Source organism: Globicephala melas, chromosome 10 (genome assembly GCF_963455315.2).
Source record: "Globicephala melas chromosome 10, mGloMel1.2, whole genome shotgun sequence".
NCBI lineage: Eukaryota > Metazoa > Chordata > Mammalia > Artiodactyla > Delphinidae > Globicephala > Globicephala melas.
In genome coordinates this window covers 80,659,479-80,686,724 of record NC_083323.1, presented here as the reverse complement: position 1 = coordinate 80,686,724, position 27,246 = coordinate 80,659,479, and the positions used below count along the sequence as shown (strand labels likewise).

The 27,246-nt window shown below is 35.6% G+C and overlaps 1 protein-coding gene across 3 annotated transcripts in view; it reads left to right on the top strand.

Moving 5' to 3' along the window:
- FGFR1OP2 (FGFR1 oncogene partner 2) overlaps nt 1-27,246 on the top strand; it is a 32,807-nt gene that overhangs the window by 3,198 nt on the left and 2,363 nt on the right. Inside the window, exons 1-6 of one of the 3 annotated variants that reach the window (XM_070046459.1) lie at nt 6,276-6,359; nt 10,561-10,697; nt 12,884-13,001; nt 20,666-20,808; nt 23,209-23,322; nt 25,770-25,883. In XM_070046459.1, coding sequence (XP_069902560.1) covers nt 10,563-10,697; nt 12,884-13,001; nt 20,666-20,808; nt 23,209-23,322; nt 25,770-25,883 — 624 coding nt within the window. In that variant the 5' untranslated portion in view covers nt 6,276-6,359; nt 10,561-10,562. Of the gene's footprint in view, nt 1-6,275; nt 6,360-10,560; nt 10,698-12,883; nt 13,002-20,665; nt 20,809-23,208; nt 23,323-25,769; nt 25,884-27,246 lie in introns of those variants that run through there. The other 2 variants (XM_030830528.2, XM_030830529.2) reach the window with 2 other exon arrangements.

Below are 27,246 nucleotides of genomic sequence, written 5' to 3'. Positions count from 1 at the left end.
AATGAAAGACTTTTATAGGAGAAGGGACAAGGAAGTTATACTAACAAAAAGCAGATTGGTTGGGACAAGGTCACTTTCCTTTAGGGGACGGCAGGGGTCTGTCAGACAAACTACCTCACAGTGATTCCTGATCGACAGATTTAGGGTTCTATTTCTGGAAGAGGCCAAAACTGTAAGTTAAGTCTTGGTTTGGTGATGTGGGGCTTAGCATAAGTGACATGGCATTTGGGGGCCTGTTTTCTTGTTTTTAACAGTCTTATAATTAACTGTGATGGCTGGTTAAAATAGGTACTAGGCTTTTATTGGTTATGCAGAAAAATATTAAATATTTGTTATTTTTTCATCTTCATTTACACTTCCATTTATTTTCTATTGCTGGTTTGAAATGCAATTTATATAATACTTTGGAAGTCTCATCGGTCGAGTAGGGCAAGGAATTTGCTTTGTTTTTCCACCCAGGAGACCAGGATAGTCTTTATATAGGTAAAAGCAAACAGGGCCCTGGAGAGCCATCATGGCTCATGAATATCCACTAGACTGGGGGTCAGAAGTGCTATTTCTGGTACTAGCTTGGCTCCTTCCTTGCTACATGGTGCTGTCAGTCAGCTCCTTACCTTTGAAATCCTGAGTCTGTTTCCTCATTGGTAAAATGGAAATAACAGTTATCCCAATGAGCAAGATTCAGTGTAAGGTTGTATTACTCAGGCTCAGAAAGCTACCAACAGTTGGAATTAATTAAAATTATTACCTAGCAGTTTGATTTTACTCTGGAGTGCTGTAGAAGTCCATTTAGATTGAATTAGGTTGGAGAAAAGGCTAACACACTTTTGAAGAAGGAAAAGATGACTTGCCATATCAGATAGCAAGCGTTATTTTACAACTGTAACAGTTGAGGCAGCATATTGATGTAAAGATAGATAATAGATACAAAGGTAGTATAGAGAGCTCAGAAACATACCCATACATTTATTGAAAAAACATACAACAGGTGTGGCATTACAATTCAGTGGGGGAAGAACGTACTATCCAATAAATGGGAACTGGCGCAACTAGTTGTCCACATGAGAAGAGGAAAATATAATTAGATATCTTCCTTATACCACGCATGCAAATAAACAGCAGATGAATTAAAGACAAAGGCAAAACCTTGGGGACAGATCTTTTTTTTTAAGTTTTAAAATTAATGTATTATGCCCTTTTTTGCAATATAGTTCTATTCATTTTAACATGTGTACAGATTCCACCGCAATCAGGATACAGAACTATCCATTATTTCAGAATACTCTCTTGTGCCACACCCTTCTCCCCCACCCCCGTGCCCACTCCCACTCCCAGCTCCTGACAACCACTGATCTCTTTTGTACCCTCTTATCTACCGCTGTGGTTTTGTCCTTTGGGCAGTGCCAGGTAAATGGAAGCAGTATGTAACCTTTGAGATTGTCTTCTTTCACTCAGTCAGCATAGTATTTTTGAGATTCACCTATGTTGTTCCCTCATCAGTGCTTCATTCAATATTATTGCTGAGTAGTATCTCATTGTGTGGATGGTATGTACTGCAGTTTGTTTATCCACTCATTTCTCTACAGTAAATACCCAGAATTGGTATTCCTGGGTCATATGGTAGAATACATTTAACTTTTCAGAAACTGCTAAACCATTTTCCAAAATAACCATGTTATTTTGCATTCTCACCAGCACTGTGTGAGAGTTCCGTGCCAGCACTTGGTATGTCAGTACTTTCTATTTTATCCATTTTAATAGGGGTGTAGTGGAGCTCATCATGGATTTAATTGCTTTTCTTTAATGGCTAATGATGTTGAATATGTTTTCATGTGCCTTTTTTGCCATCCATATATTTTTTTGGTTAAGTGTTAAAGTCTTTTGCTCATTTTTAAAAATTAGATTATTACCTTATTGTTAGTTTTGAGAGGTTTTTATGTATTCTGAATACAAGTCCTGTGTCAGATATGTGATTTGTATCTTCTCCTAGTCTATAGCTTGTCTTTTCAGACTGTCTTAACAGTGTTTCCCAGAGCAAAAGTTTCTAATTTTGATGACGTCCAGTTTATTGAATTTTCCTTTTTTGAATCAAGCTTTTGGTATCATGTCTAAAAAGTGTTTGCTTAACCCCAGGTCACAAAGATTTTCTCTTGTTTTTTCTTCTAGAAGCGTTACCATTTTTCGTTTTACATTTAGAGCTATGGTCCATTTGGAGTTAATTTTTGTGAAAATTGTAAGAATTACTTAACATGTTGGCATGCAGATGTCCAGTCTCCCAGCACCATTTGCTGAAAAGGCTATCCTTTGTCCTTTGACTTGCCTTTACACCTTCTTCAAAAATCAGTTGGTCGTGTTTCTGTGGGCTTATTTCTGGACTCTGTTCTGTTTTATCTGACTGGCTCTGCCAATACCATGCCATCTTAACTGCTATAGCTTTATAGTAAGTCTTAAAATTTAGAAGTGTGATTTCTCCAATTTTGTTTTCAAAATTATTTTGACTATTTGGTTGAATTTGCCATTGAAACCACTTGAGTCTAGAGATTTTTGGCAGAAGAGTTTTAACTACGAATGTTTTTAATAGTTGTAGGACTATAGAATAGTTACAGGTATTTAATAGTTATAGCTATAATAATTATTACTAATAGTTGCATCTTGTATGACTTTATGTAGTTTGTGGTTTTTGAAGAATTTGTCCATTTCATCCAATTCATGTGTATGAAATTTATTATTGTATTCACTTATCCTATTAATGAATTAGGAGTCTGCAGTGATATCCCTTCTTTCATTCCTGACATTGGTAATTTATGTCTTCTCTCTTTTTTTTCTTGGTGAGTTACGCTAGAGGTTTATCAACTTTTTTTGCTTTTTCAAAGAACTAGTTTTTGGTTTCATTGTTTTTTTTTCTGTTGTTTTCCTGTTTTCAATTTCATTAATTTCTCCTCTTGTATTATTTCTTTCTTTCTGTTTACTGTGTGTTTATTTTGCTTTTCTTTTCCTTATTTCATGAGGTTGAGGCTTAGATAGTTGATTTGATATCTTTCTAGTTTTCTTATATAAGCATTTAGTGTATGAATTTCCTGCTTTACATGCATGCCAAAATTTTGATATCTTGTACTTAGATCAAAATATTTTCTAATTTCCAAAAAAACTTTCTTTTTGTCTCATGGATTACTTATGTGTGTTGTTTAATTTCCAAACATTTAGAGATTTTCTTGTTGTCTCTTCGTTATTTATTTTAGTTTAATTCCATTATGTTCAGAGAACATAATTTGTATGACTGCAGTTCTTTTAAATTTGTTAAGGTTTGTTTTTTGATCCAGGATATACTCTATCCTAGTGAATGTCCCATGTGTACTTAAAAATAATGTGTATTCTGCTGTTGTTGGTTATAGTGTTTTATAAATATCAATTCAGTCTACTTAGTTGACGGAGTTTGTTCATTTCTTCTATATCGTTGCTGATTTTCTCTGTACTAGTTCCATCAGTTACTGAGAAAGAAGTGTTGAAGATTTCAGCAGTAAGTGAGGGTATGTCTATTTATTTTTTTCAGTTTTTATTTGATTTTGAAGCTCCCTAGTTAGGTACATATACATTTAGGATTCTTATGTGTTCTTGGTGAGTTGGCCCTTTTATCAACTATGTATTGCCCCTCTTTTATCCCTGGTAATTTTCTTTTCTCTGAAGTCTAATTCATCTAGTATATTTTTTAAAATAAATATATTTTTTTATTTTTGGCTGCGTTGGGTCTTTGTTGCTGTGCGTGGGTTTTCTCTAGCTGCAGCGAGCGGGGGCTACTTTTAGTTGCGCTGTGTGGACTTCTCTTGTGTAGCACGGGAGCTAGGTGTGCGGGCTTCAGTAGTTGTGGCATGCAGGCTCAGTAGTTGTGGCTCGTGGGCTCTAGAGCACAGGCTCAGTAGTTGTGGCGCATGGGCTTAGTTGCTCTGCAGCATGTGGGATCTTCCCGGACCAGGGCTTGAACCTGTGTCCCCTGCGTTGGCAGGTGGATTCTTAACCATTGCGCCACCAGGGAAGTCCCTCATCTAGTATTAATATAGCCACCAGCTCTCTTTTTTAAATATAATACCTTTTTTGAGATACAATTTCACATACCATAATATTCCATCATTTAATGTGTACAATTTGATGGTTTTTTTGTATATTCACAGAGTTGTGCAACCAGCACCACAATCGATTTTAGAATATTTTCTTCACTCCAAAAAGCTATGCCTATTAAGTCACTACCCATTCCCCTTATCTTCCCCCTCTCCCTTTGACCCTAGACAAATCACTAATCTACTTTCTGCCTATATGAATGTGCATCTTGTGGACATTTCATGTAAATGGAATCAAAATATGTGCTTTGTGACCAGCTTCTTTCACTTAGCATAATTTTTCAAGTTTCATCCATTTTGTAGCTTATGTCAGTACATCATTCCTCTTTTTTGGGGGTCAAAAAATATTCACTGTATCACATTTTATTTATTCATTTTTCAGTTGTTGGACATTTGGGCTATTTCTACTTTGGAGCTATTATGAATAGTGTTGCTATGAACATTCATGTACAAATTTTCTGCAAGGACATGTTTTCATTTTCTTGGTGTGTACCTAGGAGGAGAATTGCTAGATCATGTGTTTAACCTTTTGAGGAACTGCCAGACTGGTTTCCAAAGTGGCTGCACCATTTTACATTCCAACCAGCAGTCCATGAAAGCTCCAAATTCTCTACATCCTAGCCAACACTTAACTATCTTCTTTATTATATAGCCAGCCTAGTAGATATGAAGTAGAATCTTGTTATTTTGATTTGCAGTTCCCTGATGGCTAATCATGTTGAGCACCTTTTCATGTACTTATTATTAGTACACTGGCTTTCTTTTGATTGGTGTTTATATTGTGTGTCTCTTTCCATCCTTTTACTTTTAACTTACCTATATCATATTTAAAGTGAGTTTCGTGTAGACAACATATAATTAGGTCCTGTTTTAAATCCTAATTAAAGAGTTAGATTATCAGACTGCGTGTTCTAATGTGTTGAGAACATTTATATTTAGTGTAGTTATTAATATATTTGTATTTAGATCCACCATCTTATTTGTTTTCTGTTTGTACCCTCAGTGTTTTGTTCCTTCCTTTCCCCTTTTTTCCTTCTTTTGGGTTATTAAAACTTTTTATTCATTTTAATTCATCTGTTATGATTTTAACTCTTATCTCCATACTGCTTTTTTTAGGGATTTCACTAGTATTACAACATGTATGTTTGTTTACAATTGACATTTTATCATTTCAAGTGAGATGTTGAAACATTATAGTATAGGTCCATTTACCCTCCCCGTTTATGTTATAGTTATATATTACATCTACATAAATTGAAAATTCCATCACAGAAGTTACAGCTTTTGTTTTCAAATATCAGACATTTTAAAGCACTCAAAAAGAGAATAGTCTATTATTTTTTTCAAGATATTTATGATTTCTCTTGCTCTTCCTTTATTCCTGATACTCTAAGTTTCCTTCTGCTATCATTTTGCTTCCCTCTGAAGAATTTCCTTTAGAACAAATCTACTAGAAGTGGATTCTCTTCTTCATCTGAGAATGATTTTTATTTTACCTTCATATATGAAGGGTATTTTCACTGGATATAGAATTATGGGTTGAGCGTTCCATTCTTTAGCACTTTTAACTGACCTTCTTGATTTCTTTTTTTTTTTTTTAGATGTTGGGGGTAGGAGTTTATTAATTAATTAATTTATTTTTGCTGTGTTGGGTCTTCATTTCTGTGCGAGGGCTTTCTCTAGTTGTGGCAAGTGGGGGCCACTCTTCATCACGGTGCGCGGGCCTCTCACTATCGCGGCCTCTTTTGTTGCGGAGCACAGGCTCCAGACTGCACAGGCTCGGTAGTTGTGGCTCATGGGCCTAGTTGCTCTGCGGCACGCGGGATCCTCCCAGACCAGGGCTCGAACCCATGTCCCCTGCATTAGCAGGCAGATTCTCAACCACTGCGCCACCAGGGAAGCCCCAGCCTTCCTGATTTCTGTTGAAAAATCTATAGTCATTCAAAATGTTGGTTGTCTGTAAGTAATATGTTATTTTTCTCTGGCTGCTTTCAGGATTTTTCTTTGTCTTTCATTTTCAGAAATTTGATTATGATGTGTCTGAGCTTGGACCTTCTTGGATTTATCCTGTTTTGGGTTTGCTGAGGACTGAGAATGATACAAGCAGAAAGATTTCTGAGAAAGAGGCAAAGTGTTGCATAATTTAAATTCATGAATAACTGATCCAGTTAAATGTTTCTATTTTACCTTATTGGCAAGTTAGAATATTCTTGGAAGGACACAAAATATAATAGTATATTAACCATTGTGAGTATTATGGCTTTTCTGTAGGGGACTTTTAAAATCCATACGTAACAAAAATAAATATGCTATTATTAATACATTGCTCATATATTTAGGAATGTTATGTAGTCCTAAACCATAGAGAGAGGCAACCCTATAAAATCCACTTGGAGATGTTCAAAACCTCCTTTAGGAATGGTTTTAGTCCTCGCTTCACCTTTACAGTTTTTCCGGATACATTTATTTACAAATAAGGTGTGTACTGGACCATATCCTCTGCCATCCAAGCAATTTTCCCATCAGTGTTTAATATTGTGGCTAATCTTTTTCTACTGGAATGAGTTAGTGTTCATTCAGGGTTTTGTCTGGTACTATCAGGTAGCCATCCTGATTATGTCAGCTCTTATACTCATGGATTTTATAACCTGATCATCCCATGTTTCTTTCTGGAATTTGGAAGGCCAGATTTTGTGTGTCTGTGATGGAATCTTTGACTTCTCCATGGATTTCTTATGATTTTAGTGTTTTACGTGAAACCCTTGCATAGGACTTTTAGTAAAAGTAATGTTTTTATAACTATGTACTTTAAAGTAGTTCGATAGTATCTGTAATATACGATACTAGCTTTAGAATCTTTTTTTTTTTTACTGTGCATCTCTACCTTATTATTTTAGGTAGCATCAAGCCATCAAGTAGTTAATGTATTTGTTGTTTTTTAAAGGATCTCTGAGGAACTTCCTTGCAGCATTTAAAAAAGTGAATTATTCCAAAAACAACTCAGCTACTAGTGTATGTATTTACTCTTTCATTTTAACGAGTTGCTCTATCTTAGAAGGCCACAGTTAAGTCATTTGATCAGTTTGGCTTCTGGTAAGAAATTGAATTTTATCAGCATGACTGAAGTGCCTGTTATGTGTCAAGCCTGATGCACGTCACTTTTCATGTTTGATGTAAAACCCATTAACAAACAGTAAAGTCGGGATTTGGTGCTAGAGAGTTCAAAGTCTTTGCTTTGGGCTTGGACACTCCGTGAATCTTGGGAACACAGTCACGAGATTTTCTTCCAGTAGGTATGATTTTTGGAGTAAGAGTTTTGTACCAGAAGATGGTAATATGAAGCGGAGAAAGTAACATTTCATAATTATTCCACTAGTAGATGATTTAGGGTGCTTTCATTTAGCAGTTGGGATTTACTACATATGGGAACATTAGGTATAAAGACCTAGTATAAACTCTGAAGGTGCTTTGACTAATTTAGTTGAGGCCTGTGATTGCTCTGAGGCAAGGAGGGTGAGCCTTAGCTACTGAATCAAAGCATAGGATTTAATAGGCAGTGGGTCTTTGGTGCCATGTTGTCAAGTTGATACCCCCAGAACACAGCTTAACTTTTTCATATTCCTTTTTTTTAAAATATTTATTTATTTATTATTTATTTGGCTATGCAGGGTCTTTGTTGCAGCACACAGGGTCTTTGTTGCAGCATGCGGGATCTTTAGTTGTGGCATTGTGGGATCTAGTTCCCTGACCAGGGATTGAACCTGGGCCCCCTGCGTTGGGAGCATGGAGTCTTAACCACTGGACCACCAGGGAAGTCCCAACTTTTTCATATTTCAGAAAGAAAGATTTATGATTATCTGGAAAGATTCCATCTAGTTTCAGGGCTCTGTAGATTCCTTCGCCCAGAGAATTCTGGGAGCATGGCTTTTGGGGAGAGGGCAACTTGTTGAATTACACACAGTATAGGTATTCTCATGTCTAGATCACCTATCATCTGATCATATATAGGAACTTTAGTGCATTTCATTTGGAAACGCATCCTATCTATTGTTTGTAGATGTCATGTTGTTACAAAGCATAAAGAGGTATTCTGATAGTAGTCCCAACAGTATCATTTAACAATATCCTAGGTTGGAACCTAGGACTGTCAGAGGTTCCTCATACTTGTTCTATTAAATCAAGATAAACTTTACTTCTCTAAGATCTTTTATAACTTTCTCTAGACTTTGTTTTTTTTATTTCTTTCACCATCTATTACAACCAGTTATTTTTACTATAAGACAAATATTTTTTCCTCTTTTTAATTTTTTTTCCCACAAATAACTTTAAAATTTTACTCTGAAGAATCTGCTGTTCTATAGTAGTGGGATTGATAGGAGATATGGAGATATAGTAACTCCCACATAAATAGGAAAGCCATACTATTACCTATCTATAATTTTATTTTTTTATTATTTTTTTTTGCGGTATGCGGGCCTCTCATTGTTGTGGCCTCTCCCGTTGCGGAGCACAGGCTCTGGACGCGCAGGCTCAGCGGCCATGGCTCACGGGCCCAGCCGCTCCGCGGCATGTGGGATCTTCCCGGACCGGGGCACGAACCCGTGTCCCCTGCATCGGCAGGCGGACTCTCAACCACTGTGCCACCAGGGAAGCCCCTATCTATAATTTTAGATTATTCCCCTTGGAAGTTTAGAGGAAGGGCAAGGCATTATTGGAGACTAATGTCTCCCTTGGAGCAGCATCTTAGATAGATTTTGAATGGCTGTCCTTTTGTGTTTTAGCCAGTACAAGCCATTGGTTCCTTTAATTGCCCTTTTGCTTGTATTTTGAAGTACACTTATCTAAATCTCCTAGATATTAGAGGACAAATCTTTTGGTTGTTTTATCTAGAGAGACAGAAATTGTATTAGTTTCCAGCTTAATTCTTAAAGCTCTCTGGAAATGTCTAGTCATGAATATTTTCTAGATTGGCAGTTTTACATTTTAATTTATTTTGATTAAATCTTTTTATTCAGCTTTAAACCTGTTTATAATAACAGGACAGTATACCCTTTGCTTCAGCTGTTGGGTACAACCAAGAATACTGTTTGAACGTTTTTTCATCTTTATTTAGTTTACAATTTTGAATCTTTGCTATATAACCTTAAATGAAAGCCTGCTAAAATGGCCTGATGTGTTTTCTTTCCTTCTTTTAAAATGTTACACAGTTGGGTTATTTAAATCTCTTTTGTACTTACTGCATTTTTCTCTGTCTGAGGGGCTAATAATTAACTGAACTATAGTCCAGTACAGTAGCATCTAACTGTCCTACATTCTGTAGCAAATTTCTGTCTTCCTAAACTTGATGAAAATCCTTCATTATAGCCCTTAACTTGGTTCTATACCTGAGTTTTAATTTAATATCTATAGACCTGGCTTCTGGCCTAGTAATTTTACAGTGTAATTTTATTTTTTGAGAAAATCTTGAAGAAAGGGTAGCTTATATAGAAAGTAAGGTGACACTTAGTAGAAAGAGAAAAATTCAAGAATGATAAGTTTTAGAAGGTTAAAGTTTTTGAGAGACATTATTTTAAGATTAAAATTTTGTTTTGAGGTCTCAGCATGCCAGTTGAAGAAACTACAATAACTGTTGGCTGCTTCATGTTTTGCCTACTAATTTTTTGAGCTCCTTTTATGCATATTAATTATTGATTTTAACACCTCAGAAGTTTCCCACAATGGCCAGTGTTGTTCTAAATTAAAACTTTCTTTGCCATTCACTAAGGAAAGTGCAAGAGTTAGGATTATAATGCAATTTTATATAAGAAGCCAAAGTTCCTCCAGAAGGAGGTTGACACTTGAGCATAGCATGACACATAGAGGCCACTTTAGCTGGTCAGTAGTGTGCATTTGTGAATGGTGTCTCAGGTCACCTGACCAAGCAGAGGCTAGGAAGGGTCTATGGTCAGAGACCTGACAGTCATTGACTGCAGAATAAAGACTATTAAAGTGACCTTTTTCACAAATGACAAATGACTTGATAGGGTTTGCCCTTATGAAGAGCACAATTTCTGTATAACATAAAATATATCCATTGGATGTTTACTTTTTTTCCCCACTATAAATTCAGGGTGTTTTAAATACATTCTGATTATGTCTGCAAATCATACATGTATGATCGCACACACACACATATGTGTGTGTGTGTATATATATATGTAATTATATAATTATATATATTTACACGCATTGTATTTTTTGAATATTATAAATTCACTTTTGAGTTTGTTCTACCTTAACAGAATCAAAACCACAGATGTTCTTAGATGTTTTTTCTTCCGAGACAGTGAGCAATCCAGTAACAAATGTAGCTTAAGCATATCTGTGTTAACATGAAACTAAAATAAGATGCTATGCCAGCTTTGTTTTGAATCTTGATTTTCATTTTTAATTATACATATTCCTTTAGAAATGAGTTGCACAATTGAGAAGGCACTTGCTGATGCTAAAGCCCTTGTTGAAAGACTGAGAGATCACGACGATGCAGCAGAATCTCTGATTGAGCAAACCACCGCTCTCAACAAGCGAGTAGAAGCTATGAAGCAGGTTTGATGTTTTTCCTTGCTGATTCCATTTTTAAAAAGCAGTCATTGATATTTATGTGTTGCTTGAATTGTAAACTTCTGCTTAATTAGTATTTTATTATTTTTTAATGTTCTCTAAAATTTAAAAGTAGCTTGACTTGTGTGTTTCAGTTTACTTTAGATTGAAATGTAATTTTGTCAAGTTCAACTGGCATGTATATATGTAGATATTCTAAAACATATAGACTTGATTACTTTTCTGACAGTGAGGCACATTTGAGTTTGGAAAATACATGAATTTTTTAGGTCTAGATACATTTGACAAAGACCAGATAATATCTTTCACTATATAATTGACACATATTTTGCTCTGTCTCCTATTTTTATAATGTAGAAATATTTTTCTTTATAGGAGTATTTAGGTGACACTATTTAACAATAAAATAGTTTTTGAAAATGATGCAAAGCCATATCTGGTTTCCACCTTTTGCAGTTACTGCATTTGTACTTGCTACCTTATTTTTCATTTAATGCTGCCAGTTAAAGAAGAAATAAAAAGGACTTCACTTCTTGTTATCCTTACTGTTGTATATAAGAACTTTACAGTGAGCTACTATTTTAAGCCCTCTTTTGATAAAGAGTTGCAACTCTAAGAGAGTTATAAAATCTCTGATATTATGATGGAAATCACTGGAGGAAAATATATATTCATAGCTTACTCTCTAGAAATGCATCACCCCTTTTGTAAAAGGAAGCAACCCAGGGTTACTGCTTTTAACAAAGCTGCTGAAAATAGTGAAGGAAGTTTACTTATTTTGTTTTGCAACTCTGTTGCCCTAAGCACATTACATACGTCCCTGTCTACCTTGATTCATGCATTCCAGTGAACATATATATCTGGTATTGAGTTGTAAAAAAGGGGGGTTGACAACCAGAGTTAAGAACCATACCATAAAGTTTACCCTTTTGAAGAGTGCAGGTCATTGGATTTTAGTATATTCACATGCTGTGCAACCATAATTACTATCTAGTTTGAGAACACTTCATTACCCCAAAAGCCCATATCCCTTAGTAGCTACTCCCTAGGTCTCCCTTTCCCTGGCTGCTGGAAACTACAAATCTGTCTGTCTCCATGGATTTGCCTATTTTAGACATTTCATATGAATGGAATCATACAATATGTGGCTTTTTGTGACTTTTTTTAACGTAATGTTTTCAGGTTTCATCGATGTTGTAGCATGTATCAGTACTTGATTCCTTTTTATTGCTAAATAATATTCATTGTAAGGATACAGCACATTGTGTTTATCTGTTCATTGGTTGATGGACATTTGGATTGTTTCTATTTTTTGGCTATTATGTATAATACTGCTATGAATACTTGTTTGTAAGTTTCTATGTGGACATATGTTTTCAATTTTCTTGGGTATATACCTAGTTCAATTAGAATGGATGGGTCTTAAAAATCTATATTTAACTTTTAGAGCATCTGCCTGACTGTTTTCCAGAGCAGGCACATCATTTTACATTCCCATGAACAGTATATGAGAGTGATTTCTCCACATCCTCTCCAACACTTGTTATTACTTGCTTTTTGATTAAGCTCATCCTAGTCGTTGTGAAGTGGTATCTCCTTGTTACACTGAATTGTATTTCCTGAATGACTAATGATGTTAAGCATCTTTCATGTGTTTATTGGCCATTTGTGTATTTTCTTTAGAGAAATGTCTCTTCAAATCCTTTACCCATTTTTTTCCAGCTTTACTGAGATATACTTGACATACAACATTGTGTAACTTTAAGGTGTACAATATATATTGATATATGTATATTTTGTGAAAAGATTACCTACCACAATGAGGTTAGTTAATACCTCCATCCCCTCACATAATTACCGTTCGTGTGTGTGTGTGTGTGTGTGTGTGTGTGTATACATTTAAGATGTGTTCTCTTGGCAACTTGCAAGTATATAATACAATATTGTTAACTCTAGACACCATGATGTACATTACATTCTCAGAACTTACTTGTTTGCCCATTTTTAAATTGAGTTATTTTTCCTTTTATTGAGTTGTATTGAGTTGAGTTGTAAGGGTTCTTTATCAAATATACATATATGTGTGTGTGTGTGTGTGTGTGTGTGTGTGTGTATCAGATACATATTTTCAAATATTTTCTCTTTCATTTTAATAAAAATCTTTTCATTAGTATCAAGAAGAAATTCAAGAACTTAATGAAGTTGCAAGACATCGGCCACGGTCCACATTAGTTATGGGTATCCAGCAAGAAAACAGACAAATCAGAGAATTGCAACAAGAGAACAAAGGCAAGCTATATTATCACTGTGTATACCAAATCAAAAGAGAACTTTAATCTGCAACTGTACTATCAACTTGGGACCAATTACTATTTTTTAAAATGGGAAAAAAGGGAATTTCCTGGTGGTCCAGCAGTTATGTCTCTGCACTTTCACTGCCATGGGCCCGGGTTCAGTACCTGCTTGGGGAACTAAGATTCCACAAGCTGTGCGGCATGGTCAATAAATAAATAAATTAAATTAAATGGGAAAATAGCCAGTTAAAGTTACTTTGTGACATTTCTAGTCCATTATGCCTAAATCGTAGTTATTGCTCTTTTTTTTTTAAACATCTTCATTGGAGTAAAATTGCTTTGCAATGTTGTGTTAGTTTCTGCTGTATAACAGTGAATCAGCTATACATATACGTATAACCCCATATCCCCTCCCTCTTGCATCTCATTCCCACCCTCCCTATCACACCCCTCTAGGTGGTCACAAAGCACTGGGCTCATCTCCCTCTGCTATGCAGCTGCTTCCTACTAGCTATCTATTTTGCATTTGGTAGTGTATATATGTCATTGCCACTCTCTCACTTCATCCCAGTTTACCCTTCCCCCTCCCCATGTCCTCAAGTCCATCCTCTACGTCTGCGTCTTTATTCCTGTCCTGCCCCTAGGTTAGTTGGAACCATTTTTTTTTTTTTTTTTAGATTCCATACATATCTGCTAGGATACGGTATTTGTTTTTCTCTTTCTGACTTACTTCACTCTGTATGACAGACTCTAGGTCCATCCACCTCACTACAAATAGCTCAGTATCATTTCTTTTTATGGCTGAGTAATATTGCATTATATACATGTGCCACATCTTCTTTATCCATTCCTCTCTTGATGGACATCTAGGCTGCTTCCATTGTCTGGCTATTGTAAACAGTGCTGCAATGAACACTGGGGTGCATGTGTCTTTTTGAATTATGGTTTTCTCTGGGTATGTGCCTAGTAGTGGGATTGCTGGGTCATATGGTAGTTCTATTTTTAGTTTTTTAAGGAACCTCCATATTGTTCTCCATAGTGGCTGTATCAATTTACATTCCCACCAACAGTGCAAGAGGATTCCTTTTCTCCAAACCCTCTCCAGCATTTATTGTTTGTAGATTTTTTGATGATGGCCATTCTGACTGGTGTGAGGTGATAGCATCCTTTCATGTGTTTGTTGGCAATCTGTATATCTTGTTTGGAGAAATGCCTATTTAGGTCTTCTGCCCATTTTTGGATTGGGTTGTTTATTTTTTTAATATTGAGCTGCGTGAACTGCTTGTACATTTTGGAGATTAATCCTTTGTCAGTTGCTTCATTTGCAAATATTTTCTCCCATTCTGAGGGTTGTCTTTTCATCTTGTTTATGGTTTCCTTTGCTGTGCAAAAGCTTTGAAGTTTCATTAGGTCCCATTTGTTTATTTTTATTTCCATTTCTCTAGGAGGTAGGTCAAAAAGGATCTTGCTGTGATTTATGTCATAGAGTGTTCAGCCTATGTTTTCCTCTGGGAGTTTTATAGTGTCTGGCCTTAAATTTAGGTCTTTAATCCATTTTGAGTTTATTTTTGTATATGGTTTTAGGGAGTGTTTTAATTTCATTCTTTTACATGTAGCTGTCCAGTTATCCCAGCACCACTTATTAAAGAGACTGTCTTTTCTCCATTGTATATTCTTGCCTCCTTTATCAAAGATAAGGTGACCATATGTGCGTGGGTTTACCTCTTGGCTTTCTATCCTGTTCCATTTATCTATATTTCTGTTTTTGTACCAGTACCATACTGTCTTCATTACTGTAGCTTTGTAGTATAGTCTGAAGTCTGGGAGCCTGATTCCTCCAGCTCCATTTTTCTTTCTCAAGATTGCTTTGGCTATTTGGGGTCTTTTGTGTTTCCATACAAATTGTGAGATTTTTTGTTCTCGTTCTGTGAAAAATGCCTTTGGTAGTTTGGTAGGGATTGCTTTGAATCTGTAGATAGCTTTGAGTAGTATGGTCATTGTCACAATGTTGATTCTTCCAATACAGGAACATGGTATATCTTTCCATCCGTCTTTAATTTCTTTCATCAGTGTCTTGTTGTTTTCTGCATACAGGTCTTTTGTCTCCTTAGGTAGGTTTAGTCCTAGGTATTTTATTCTTTTTGTTGCAATGGTGAATGGGAGTGTTTCCTTAATTTCTGTTTCAGATTTTTCATCATTAGTGTATAGGAGTGTAAGAGATTTCTGTGCATTAATTTTGTATCCTGCTACTTTATCACGTTCATTGATTAGCTCTAGTAGTTTTCTGGTAGCATCTTTAGGATTCTCTCTGTATAATATCATGCCATCTGCAAACCATGACAGTTTTACTTCTTTTCTGATTTGGATTCCTTTTTCTTGTCTGATTGCTGTGGCTAAAACTTGCAAAACTATGTTGAATAATAGTGGTGAGAGTGAGCAACCTTGTCTTGTTCCTGATCTTAGTGGAAATGGTTTCAGTTTTTCACCATTGAGGACGATGTTGGCTGTGGGGTTATGGCCTTTATTATGTTGAGGTAAGTTCCCTCTATGCCTACTTTCTGGAGAATTTTTTTCATAAATGGGTGTTGAATTTTGCCAAAAGCTTTTTCTACATCTGTTGAGATCATCATATGGTTTTTCTCCTTCAATTTGTTAATATGGTATATCACATTGATTTGAGTATATTGAAGAATCCTTACATTCCTGGGATAAACCCCACTTGATCATGGTGTATGATCCTTTTTAATATGCTGTTGGATTCTGTTTGCTAGTATTTGTTGAGGACTTTTGCATCTATGTTCATCAGTGATGCTGGCCTATAGTTTTCTTTTTTTGTGACATCTTTGTCTGGTTTTGGTATCAGGGTGATGCTGGCCTCGTAGAATGAGTTTAGGAGTGTTCCTCCCTCTGCTATATTTTGGAAGAGTTTGAGAAGGATAGGTGTTAGCTCTTCTCTAAATATTGGATAGAATTCGCCTGTGAAGCCATCTGGTCCTGGGCTTTTGTTTGTTGGAAGATTTTTAATCAGAGTTTCAATTTCAGTGCTTGTGATCTGTCTGTTTATATTTTCTATTTCTTCCTGGTTCAGTCTCGGAAGGTTGTGCTTTTTTAAGAATTTGTCCATTTCCTCCAGGTTGTCCATTTTATTGGCATAGAGTTGCTCGTAGTATCCTCTCATGATCCTTTGTATTTCTGCAGTGTCAGTTTTTACTTCTCCGTTTTCATTTCTAATTTTGTTGATTTGAGTCCTCTCCCTTTTTTTCGTGATAAGTCTGGCTAATGTTTTATCAATTTTATTTATCTTCTTTACGAACCAGCTTTTAGTTGTATTGATCTCGCTATTGTTTCCTTCATTTCTTTTTCATTTATTTCTGATATGATCCGTATGATTTCTTTCCTTCTGCTAACTTTTGGGGGTTTTCTTGTTCTTCATTCTCTAATTGCTTTTGTTGTAAGGTTAGGTTGTTTATTTGAGATTTTTCTTGTTTCTTGAGGTAGGATTGTATTGCTGCAAACTTCCCTCTTAAAACTGGTTTTGCTGCATCCCATAGGTTTTTGGTCATCATATTTTCATTGTCATTTGTTTCTAGGTAATTTTTAATTTCCTCTTTGATTTCTTTAGGGATCGCTTGGTCATTTATAGTGTATTGTTTGGCCCCCATGTGTTTGTATTTTTTACAGTTTTTTTCCTGTAATCAATATGTAGTCTCATAGTGTTATGGTCAGAAAAGATACTTGATATGACTTCAATTTTCTTAAATTTACCAAGGCTTCATTTGTGACCCTAGATATGGTCTAGGAGAATGTTCCATGAACACTTGAGAAGAACATGTATTCTGTTGTTTTTGGATGGAATGTCCTATAAATATCAATTAAGTCCATCTTGTTTAATGTATCATTTAAAGCTTGTGTTTCCTTATTTATTTTCATTTTGGATGATCTGTCCATTGGTGAAAGTGGGGTGTTAAAGTCCCCTACTATTATTGTGTTACTGTCGATTTCCCCTTTTATGGCTGTTAGCATTTGCCTGATGTATTGAGGTGCTCCTATGTTGGGTGCATAAATATTTACAGTTGTTACATCTTCTTCTTGGATTGATCCCTTGATCATTATGTGGTGTCCTTCTTTGTCTCTTGTAATAGTCCTTATTTTAAAGTCTATTTTTTCTGATACGAGAATTGCTACTCCAGCTTTCTTTTGATTTCCATTTGCATGGAATATCTTTTTCCATCCCCTCACTTTCAGTCTGTATCTGTCCCTAGGTCTGAAGTGGGTCTTTTGTAGACAGCATATATATGGGTCTTGTTTTTGTATACATTCAGCCAGTGTATGTCTTTTGGTTGCAGCATTTAATCCATTTACACTTAAGGTAATTATCGATATGTATGTTCCTATTCCCATTTTCTTAAATGTTTTGGGTTTGTTATTGGAGGTCTTTTCCTTCTCTTGTGTTTCCTGCCTAGAGAAGTTCCTTTAGCATTTGTTGTAAAGCTGGTTTGGTAGTGCTGAATTCTCTTAGCTTTCGCTTGTCTGTAAAGGTTTTAAGTTCTTCTTTGAATCTGAATGAGATCCTTACTGGGTAGAGTAATCTTGGTTGTAGGTTTTTCCCTTTCATCAGTTTAAATATGTCCTACCACTCCCTTCTGGCTTGCAGAGTTTCTGCTGAAGGATCAGCTGTTAACCTTATGGGGATTCCCTTGTATGTTATTTGTTGCCTTTCCCTTGTTGCTTTTAATATTTTTTCTTTGTATTTATTTTTTGATAGTTTGATTGATATGTGTCTTGGCTTGTTTCTTCTTGGATTTATCCTGTATGGGACTCTCTGCACTTCCTGGTCTTGATTGACTATTTCCTTTCCTATGTTAGGAAAGTTTTCAGCTATAGTCTCTTCAAATCTTTTCTCAGACCCTTTCTTTTTCTCTTTTTCTTCTGGGACCCCTATAATTTGAATGTTGGTGTGTTTAATGTTGTCCCAGAGGTCTCTGAGATTGTCCTCAATTCTTTTCATTCTTTTTTCTTTATTCTGCTCTGCAGTAGTTATTTCCACTATTTTATTTTCCAGGTCACTTATCCGTTCTGTCTCAGTTATTCTGCTATTGATTCCTTCTAGAGAATTTTTAATTTCATTTATTGTGTTGTTCATCATTGTTTGTTTGCTCTTTAGTTCTTCTAGTCCGTGTTAAACGTTTCTTGTATTTTCTCCATTCTGTTTCCAAGATTTTGGATCATGTTTGCTATCAAAACTCTGAATTCTTTTTCAGGTAGACTGCCTATTTCCTCTTCATTTGTTAGGTCTGGTGGGTTTTTACCTTGCTCCTTCTTCTGCTGCATATTTCTCTGTCTTCTCATTTTGTTTAACTTTGGGGTCTCCTTTTCGCAGGCTGCAGGTTCATAGTTCCTGTTGTTTCTGGTGTCTTCCCCCTGTTGGTGAGGTTGGTTCAGTGGTTGTGTAGGCTTCCTGGTGGAGGGGACTGGTTCCTGTGTTCTGGTGGGTGGGGCTGGATCTTATCTTTCTGGTGGGCAGGGCCACATCCAGTGGTGTGTTTTGGGATGTCTGTGAACTTAGTATGATTTTAGGCAGCCTCTCTCCTAATGGGTGGGGTTGTGTTCCTGTCTTGCTAGTTGTTTGGCATGGGGCGTGCAGCACTGGAGCTTGCTGGCTGTTGGGTGGAGCTGGGTCTTAGCGTTGAGATTGGAGATCTCTGGGAGAGCTCTCGCCAATTGATATTACGTGCGGCTGGGAGGTGTCTGGTGGTCCAGTGTCCTGAACTCAGCTCTCCCAGCTGAACTCAGCTCTCCCACCTGACACCAGGACCGAGCTCCAAGACCCTGTCAACCACACGGCTGCTGTATTACTTAGGGTTCCACTAGGAAACAGCATGCTTAGCTGGGACTTTGAGGAAAAGGCAGTGAAGGCACTATTTCAGGAATGTGGAAGGAAACAACAAGGAATGTTGAGGCACCCACGGACTAGCAGCCATACCTACACATTTCCTGACTCACTCCATCTTCACTTCTTCTCCATTCTTGCTGCTATCACACATCTATTTTTTGTTTCTGCTGGGTCACACATCACTCTTTTTACAGTTGAATTTTATTAAATTGGAGAAATATTTTATCCTTTGCAGAGTCTCAGTTTCTCCATCCAGATGATGGAATGGATAATATCCTCTTCTCAGATTTGGATGAAGATTAAGATAGCATATTTTTAATGGACCTGACACTCTACATCTCCTCCCTTGTATCAGCCAGTACTCTCAGTACTAAGTAATAAAACGATTTTAGCTTAGCTATGAAAGGCAATTTCATTTGTGCTATGTGACTCAAGCGTGGAAGACAGAGGTGCACGGTGCTAGCTGGAAGCCAGGCAGAAGCCTGAAGTCAGATTGCTCCCATGTGAAGTTAGTTGGAGCCCATGCAGAACCAGAACCACAGACAGCTGAGGGCAAAAGGCTCTGATGTGGTGATTAAGAGGCGTGTGATCAAGGTAGCTCCCCAGATAGAGAGGATATTTATTGCTCTTTATCCTTTCCTACATATGAATGTCTACCTTACTTGGATCTTAGACTCTCACCCTCAGTATCCAGCTTGCACCATTGTCATTACCTATGAAATAACTCAGTTTCATTCTCGGCAGTCCCACCACTTTGGCCCACAAGTTAGGTGTTCATAGTCTCTTGCCTGAACTGTCCTCATTGGTCTCCCTGATTTCAGTGTGTTTTCCCTCCAGTCCATCTTCAACACAGGCATCAGATTGATTTTTCAAAAATATATCTGATTATGTTATTCTTTTGCTTGAGAACCTTCACTGTGTACTATTTTCTTACCCATCGTCCTTCAAAGTCGACTCCAAGCCTTCTTTTTTGTATTCTTCCCATACTTCTCTTCTCCGTGAAACCTTTGCTCTTGTCACCCTGAACGATTTCCCAAACACACCATCCAGTTTCATGCCTCCCTGCTTAGAATGCCCTGTCGTTTATTTTTCTTTCAAGGAATGCAAGTTGATCTCAATACCATACTTCTGTGAAGCTTTCACCAATTTTTCCTCACAGACTTTCTGTATGTATTTGGATAGAGCTCCACTCTACACTTACCACATTGTATTTTAATTATTTATGTTTTGTTTTCTCCACTAGACTCTGAGCTTTATGGCCTTTTGGTATTCCTAATATAGAGCATGATCTGATACTTAATCCCTGTTCAGTAAATATTTGTTAAAATGATTTCTCAAAAACTGAGTTTAAAATGGTCATTTTGAGAACTAATAAAGGACTCCATTTGGTATCATTTCTTTCTTTTTTTTTTTTTTTTTGCTGTACGCGGGCCTCTCACTGTTGTGGCCTCTCCCGTTGTGGAGCACAGGCTCTGGACGCACAGGCTCAGCAGCCATGGCTCATGGGCCCAGCCGCTCCGTGGCATGTGGAATCTTCCTGGACCGGGGCACAAACCCGTGTCCCCTGCATTGGCAGGTGGACTCTGAACCACTGTGCCACCAGGCAAGCCCCAGTATCCTTTATTTCTATGTGGCTAGATTTTTGTACCTCATATTTTCTTTTTAAAATACCCCCTTTATAAATTGCTTTTTTGATTAATGTGGAAGAGAATACTTTGTACACCCTGAACTCAAGTTTGAATAAAATATACTGTTGTTTTTGATAGAATTACGTACATCCCTGGAAGAACATCAGTCTGCCTTGGAACTTATAATGAGCAAGTATCGAGAGCAAATGTTTAGATTGCTAATGGCTAGCAAAAAAGATGATCCAGGGATAATAATGAAGTTAAAAGAGCAGCACACCAAGGTAATCCTTTCTGTAAATATAATTTGAAATAGAAAAGGAGGACAATTGGTTAACTTGTGTTCAGATTTTTTTAAAAAATCATAGGAATCTTACTTACATGATATTGAATACTTCTCTTTTTGACATTTTCTTCTTATTTTTTTCATGTTATGTGTCATTTTCTGTTTGATTTACTCTTCTAACTCCCATTCTTCCCTAGTAGCTTTAATATATATTAAAAAATAAACTTTATTTGGGAAATAAAGGTAAGTCTGTTCAATTCAAAATTATTTTTATAAGGTTATCTGCTTGTAAGAAATACTTCTTTTAATTTGTGTATTGATATCTCTTGCAAAAATGAAAATTAAATGCTTAAAACTTTTTTAAAAATCTGAAAACAGCTAAAGGTAGATTTGTTTTTCTTAAGACTATTTTCTGAATGAGGTTAATTCATCCAGACTATAGATACTCCTGATTATTAATGGTAGTGCCATGGTGGGGGGAGAAGACATATATATGTCAAATATATGTATAGATTTATGTATATATAAAATACATTGCCTCCCCAACCCCCTCCTCCATCACATATCACTTAATATCATTTCTAGAGACAGAGCTGAACTAATAGAAATTAGTGTTTTTCCTGCTGTTCATCGTACTCATTCTGATCCCTGTGTTTACTAGCACCTGTTTTGAAAACAGGTAGAATAGTCCTTTTCCGTTTATGTTTTATTTTAAACTGATTTTTAACTGCTGGTGTGAAATAAAAATATTAGAATAGATTGTGACTACTAGGCCATTATCTGTATTGGATAATGGTGAACTAACTATTAGTTATAACTAATATTATTTAAGAAATATTCATATAACATTTTTATCTTTCTCGATTATTGAAACACTTTTTAGATTCCTTAAAATGTTATATTTCTTCCATCTTGGTGCTTGTAGGTATTTTAAAATTATTAATTCTATTAAAATTAAATACCTAGTGAATTGCTTTAATATGTAAATTCAACTCTACATATTAAGGAAGTTAGTAATCGACAGCTCTTGTGTCAAATAGTAAAACAGTAAAAATAAATGTGGCTTTAATATTATCTAATTATGTTATTCATCTCCTATCCAAAAAGAAACCTTGGATAGTTAAATGGCAATCTTTTGACTATAAACTGTATCTATTGTTAATGAGATCATTATAAAAAGTTTAATTTTAAATATATAATTTAAGAGGTTTTTTTAAGGTACAAATATGAACTGACTTAAAATTATTGGTAAGATAAGTATAATCTTGAGACATTCCAAAAGGACCTTATGTTTAACAACTTACATTTTTTTAAGATCTAAAGAGAATGCTCTGGCAGACTAGTGCTTAAGAATAAGGTACTGACGCTAGCTAGTCTCTTGTGGTAGCAGCTATGTCAGAAGCAAATGTTTTCTAAAACACATTAGATTTTACCACTCATCACAGCTGTTTTATTAATTAGCAAAGTTAAACATTTCTTAAGATAGCTGTAAATCATCCTTTTTCAATTATGTCAATTGAATTCTTCATCTAAGTGCTGATTCTTGCCTTCCATGAAATGACAGTTCAGTTACTTGTTATTAATTCTAACTAATACATATTAATGTTTGTGATTTTGATTTTTCCCAAAAAGGAGACACTTTGATTCAAACAGATTATTTATTAACAAAAAGGAGACACTTTGATTCAAACAGATATTTATTAACACTTGCACTGGCTTAGTTATTATTAATAATAAGATGAATGAATAAGTTTATTACTCTACCATAGAAGCTTTCAGTGTATTGGGAGATACAGACACAAACATGATTATCTAATATAAGGTAGGATGTGATGAATCCTAAAATAGAGATCTGAATTATTACTGGAATACTAGAGGAAGCAAGGTTAGTTCTCATGAGGAGAATCTGGGAAAGTGGCAAGGAAAGGTAGCAAATCCATCTAAATCTAGCCTTGAATTAATTATTGGAGTCAACAAGCAGAAGTGGGTGAGCAGAGAAACTTGTATGATAAATATGAGCTTCCAAGATATGTTTAGGTACTAGTGCTCTGATATGCCTAAGCACAAAAATAATTTTATAACACATTTAGGGCTAATAAACAAAGTTACACGTAACAGCATTTTGGAGTAAGAGAACCTTTTGAGACTAGTGTAACATAGAATTTTGTCCTCACCTGGAAGTTTTTGAGCACACATTTAAAAACCAATAAAAAGTTTGAGGAGAACTCATTTTCATTCAAATACTCATTTTTACATTATTTTTGAACTGCTACCTTTTTGGAAATCTTAAAAAAACAAACATTTCAAACAGTTGGCTAACACGCATGAACTAACACTCATTCAGTTTTTCAATTACGGATAATATCCGTATTAACATTATAATGACTCTGTACTACAGATTGACATGGTGCATCGTAACAACTCCGAAGGATTCTTCCTTGATGCATCTCGACACATCCTTGAAGCACCTCAACATGGACTGCAGAGGAGGCACTTGGAAGCAAATCAGAATGTACACTAAATAAAACAGTCAGCTTTTGGGGTGTGGCTGGAAGGGGGGTCCATTTAAAAAGTTCTTTTACATTGAATTCTCCTCCCAAATTAAATCAGCAAATAAATGAAATTGCTTTTAAAAACGCTGTGCTTTTCATAGCCTTGCAAAAGTATTCAGTGTAGAAACTTTAAGTCTGTCATCAATTCTCTGTGTATTGTATTATACATAGCCTGTTAGATAATTGCAGGCTTTAAAGGTTCTTTGGGCCAGCCTTTCATGTTATTGTTCTTGTTAGCTATAGATGCAAAATTTTAGTAAGCTTCAAACGGTCATCCTCTTGCTGGACATCAAAGATGTTTTCTTGGTAATAATTTTAATCTGATTTTCTAAAAATTTTGTTCAATCAAACTATTAAATGAACTGTTTTAATTCAGATTTTCGATAGTTATAGTCCTTTAGTTTGAGTTCACAGTAAAATTGCCTTTGTTTAGGTGTTACTAAGTATAGCAGTATACCCTCTCCATTGTGTCTATTGTGTTTTAACTGCCTTGTTTTCTTGAAAGGCATTTCAAGACAGTGCAAGGTTTATGTTGCTAGCACTTCTTGCCTTTAAGACAGTTTTGAAAGCACAGGTCTTGCCTTCTTGTGCCTATTAAGAGATCCATGACACTTCCCTGAAGATTTTATTGTAATAAGTGAACCACCCAGGAACCAGACCTATAAAAATACACTTCTGTTTGAAGTATTGGGGTTTTTTTCTTACAATGATTGTATTAAAACAGACTGTCCTGAAAAAATTAGTAGTTTCTTGTCTTCTTTCGTTTTAAAGGCAAGTAATTATCTGCTTCCTTGTAGTCGTTTAACCTAGGTCAGTGCCATAAGACACCAAATCATAAACTGAGAAAGCTGTTGGTATTCAAAATTTTTACTCATTACCCTTATTCAGTTTGCTGCTGCAGTTATCTATACTTAACTTGCGTTTAAACATTAGGTTCCCTTTACAGTGGGAGGGATTGTAATCATTTTTTTTAAACTACTACAGAATACGACAGATGTTTGTCTTGATATCATTCTTGCTATCATAATCTAATCCAGAGCTGTCCAATAGAACTCTCTGCAGTGATAGAAATGTTCTTTATGCTGTTCAGTATGGAAGCCACCAGCCACATGTGGCTGTTAAGTACTTGATGTGTGACTAGTGCGACCTGAGGGGCTGAATTGTTAATTTCTTAAAATTGTATTTGACTTTAAGTAATTTAAATTTAAATAGTGCCATAGTGGACAGCGTAATCTTTTATTTTGACTTCTTCCTGCGTACCAGCTTTTTATAGATTGTGTTAAAATAATATAAGGATCTGTATTTTTGTTGGTTAAGAAGATATTAAATGTGTGGTTTGCTAAAGATATTCCTATTCTCTATTATATTCCTTCCATAGTTTACTAGTTTTGTAGGTTTTGGGGGGTCTTGTTCAAATACTTTTTACAGAGTATATACAACTATTTAAGAGACAGTGTTTATTTGGGGAGCTATTAACTTTTATATTTAAGTTTTGTCCTTAGTATAATAAAATGACCCTCAGTTGCTAGTGAACAATGGTCTATAGAACTTGTTCATTTAAAAAAGTATTATTCTCATGTTTGTTGATTATAAACCTTTTGTCTGTCTGTTTCATTGACTGTAAGCTCCTTGAAATCAGGGAACATTTCTTAACAGGCTTCATATTCCTGTCACCTAGCACAGTGCCTGGCTCATCATAGGTATGCAAAAAAGAATAAGAGAATGAGATTGGAAGAAATTTATGCTACTTGCTGTGCCAAACAAATGTGGATGTCTATTTTATACTAAAATTATATTTTGAACAGTTTGCAAAGGCCATTTAATATTCAATACTTTAAAGAAGGACTCTGTTCATTTTACTCAATACTTATTATCTATTATGTACCTAACATTAAATAGTAGGCAAATATAAGCAATGTACAGTTAGTTCCTGCTCTCAATGAGGATTATAATCTAGAAGAGGTTCTGGATTGAATTGAGATGAATTTTTAGGCATGGAAAATACAGAAAATATTTTTAAATCATGAAGACTTCAGTGAGGAAAAGAGATTGAATGCTTATCTTTCCCATTACTTTGGTCAATGGGGTATGTAGGTGCAGAAAAGAAAGTTGCTGATCATTTGTGGTGAGAGGAATGTGAAATGAGTATTTTTCCTGTTTGTGGGTTTAGATATACTGTGCTGCTTATCCTTAATCCTAGTCCTAACAGAAATCTGACTTCAAAAGCACATTCATGGTCAGTCAACTTTCTTGTAAATATGTTTGATATATTACATTTATGTTAAATGGCAATGTAAAGATATTACATTCATATTAAGTGGCAATGCAGATTTTATAAAAAGGGGAGGATCCAAAAATTTTAAAAAAGTATTTCACTGATTCACAACTTCCATCTCTTTTTTTTCAGGAATTACAAGCACACGTTGACCAGATAACTGAAATGGCAGCAGTAATGAGGAAAGCCATTGAAATCGATGAGCAACAGGGTTGCAGGGAACAGGAACGAATATTTCAACTTGAGGTAAGTTTTAAATTGCACATGTAGATGAAAACTGTCCATACAAAGATTTATGCCAGAAAATATATCCCACTTTAAAATATATACTTTCTGGGGACTTCCCTGGCGGTCCAGTGGTTAAGACTTCACCTTTCATGCAGGGGATGCGGGTTTGATCCCTGGTCAGGGAGCTAAGATCCCACATGCCTCGTGGCCAAAAGAACCAAAACATAAAAAAAACAGAAGCAATATTGTAACAAATTCAATAAAGACTTTAAAAATGGTCCCAAAAAAATCTTAAAAAAATAATATATGTATGTATATGTATATATATACACACATACTTTCTGGGATACTAGTAATGTTCTTTTTCCTAATCTGGATACTGGTTATATGGGTGTATAATGCAAGACCATTTATATAGTAATGCAAGAGTCTAGGATCAATAGTAAACTTATACCAGTAATTGAGAAAATTGATTTTTTTTTATCCTGTGTCTCTTCTGTTATTAGGTGAATATACTTCTTCAGCTTAGTAATTTTTTTTAATATCTTTATTTTATTAGAGGTCACAGTGATGCAGGGAGAAATGGTTTCAGTCCACAAATCATATTCTTTGGCCACTTGTATTTTTCCGGGGAATATAAAAGCTTTTATCGCATCTGTCCTTTATTTTGTGGTAGCAGAAGCACAAGTCATTGTTGAATAACTGAAATCAGTAGAGTAGACCTTTATACTTTTAAAACCTTTCTTTTGAAATCATGGTGGAGAAATTGGTTATAGAGGGCCAAAAATGATTTCTCTAAGTGTACAAAGTTCTCTCATTCTTTATAACAAAGGTAAGCAAACTTTTTCAGTAAAAGGCCAGATAGTAAATCTTTTAAGCTTTGCAAACAGGCAGTCTCTATTGTAGCTACTCACCTCTGGCATTGTAATGAAAAAGCAGCTATACACACAAAAAATAAGATTGGACTCAACTGTGTTCCAGTAAAGTTTAATTTACAATAACAGGCCTCACTCAAGCCAGGCCATAGTTTGCTGATCTCTGCTTTATTTATACCATTGAAACTTAGAACGTAAGACCAAAGACAAAGCAGTAGAGAATAAATTATGAGAGTTATTTGTAAATGTCTAAAAATTTCTTGCAGTAACTAATCTAGAAGGAAAGGGCAAAGGCAAAGTTGTTTACCAGTGCTAGATTTGGTCACTTAACTTTCCTTCTAAGAAATATCACAATCTATTCAGCCAGCCCTGCTGCTGTTAAATTCCAGTGAGGGAAGCAAACCAGGCCTTGCCCTGCATTCCATGCTATCATGGAAATAATCAAATTACTAAAGTACTGAGAGCTTTTAGCCCCAGGGTATTATTCAGACTTTCTGAGTTTACAC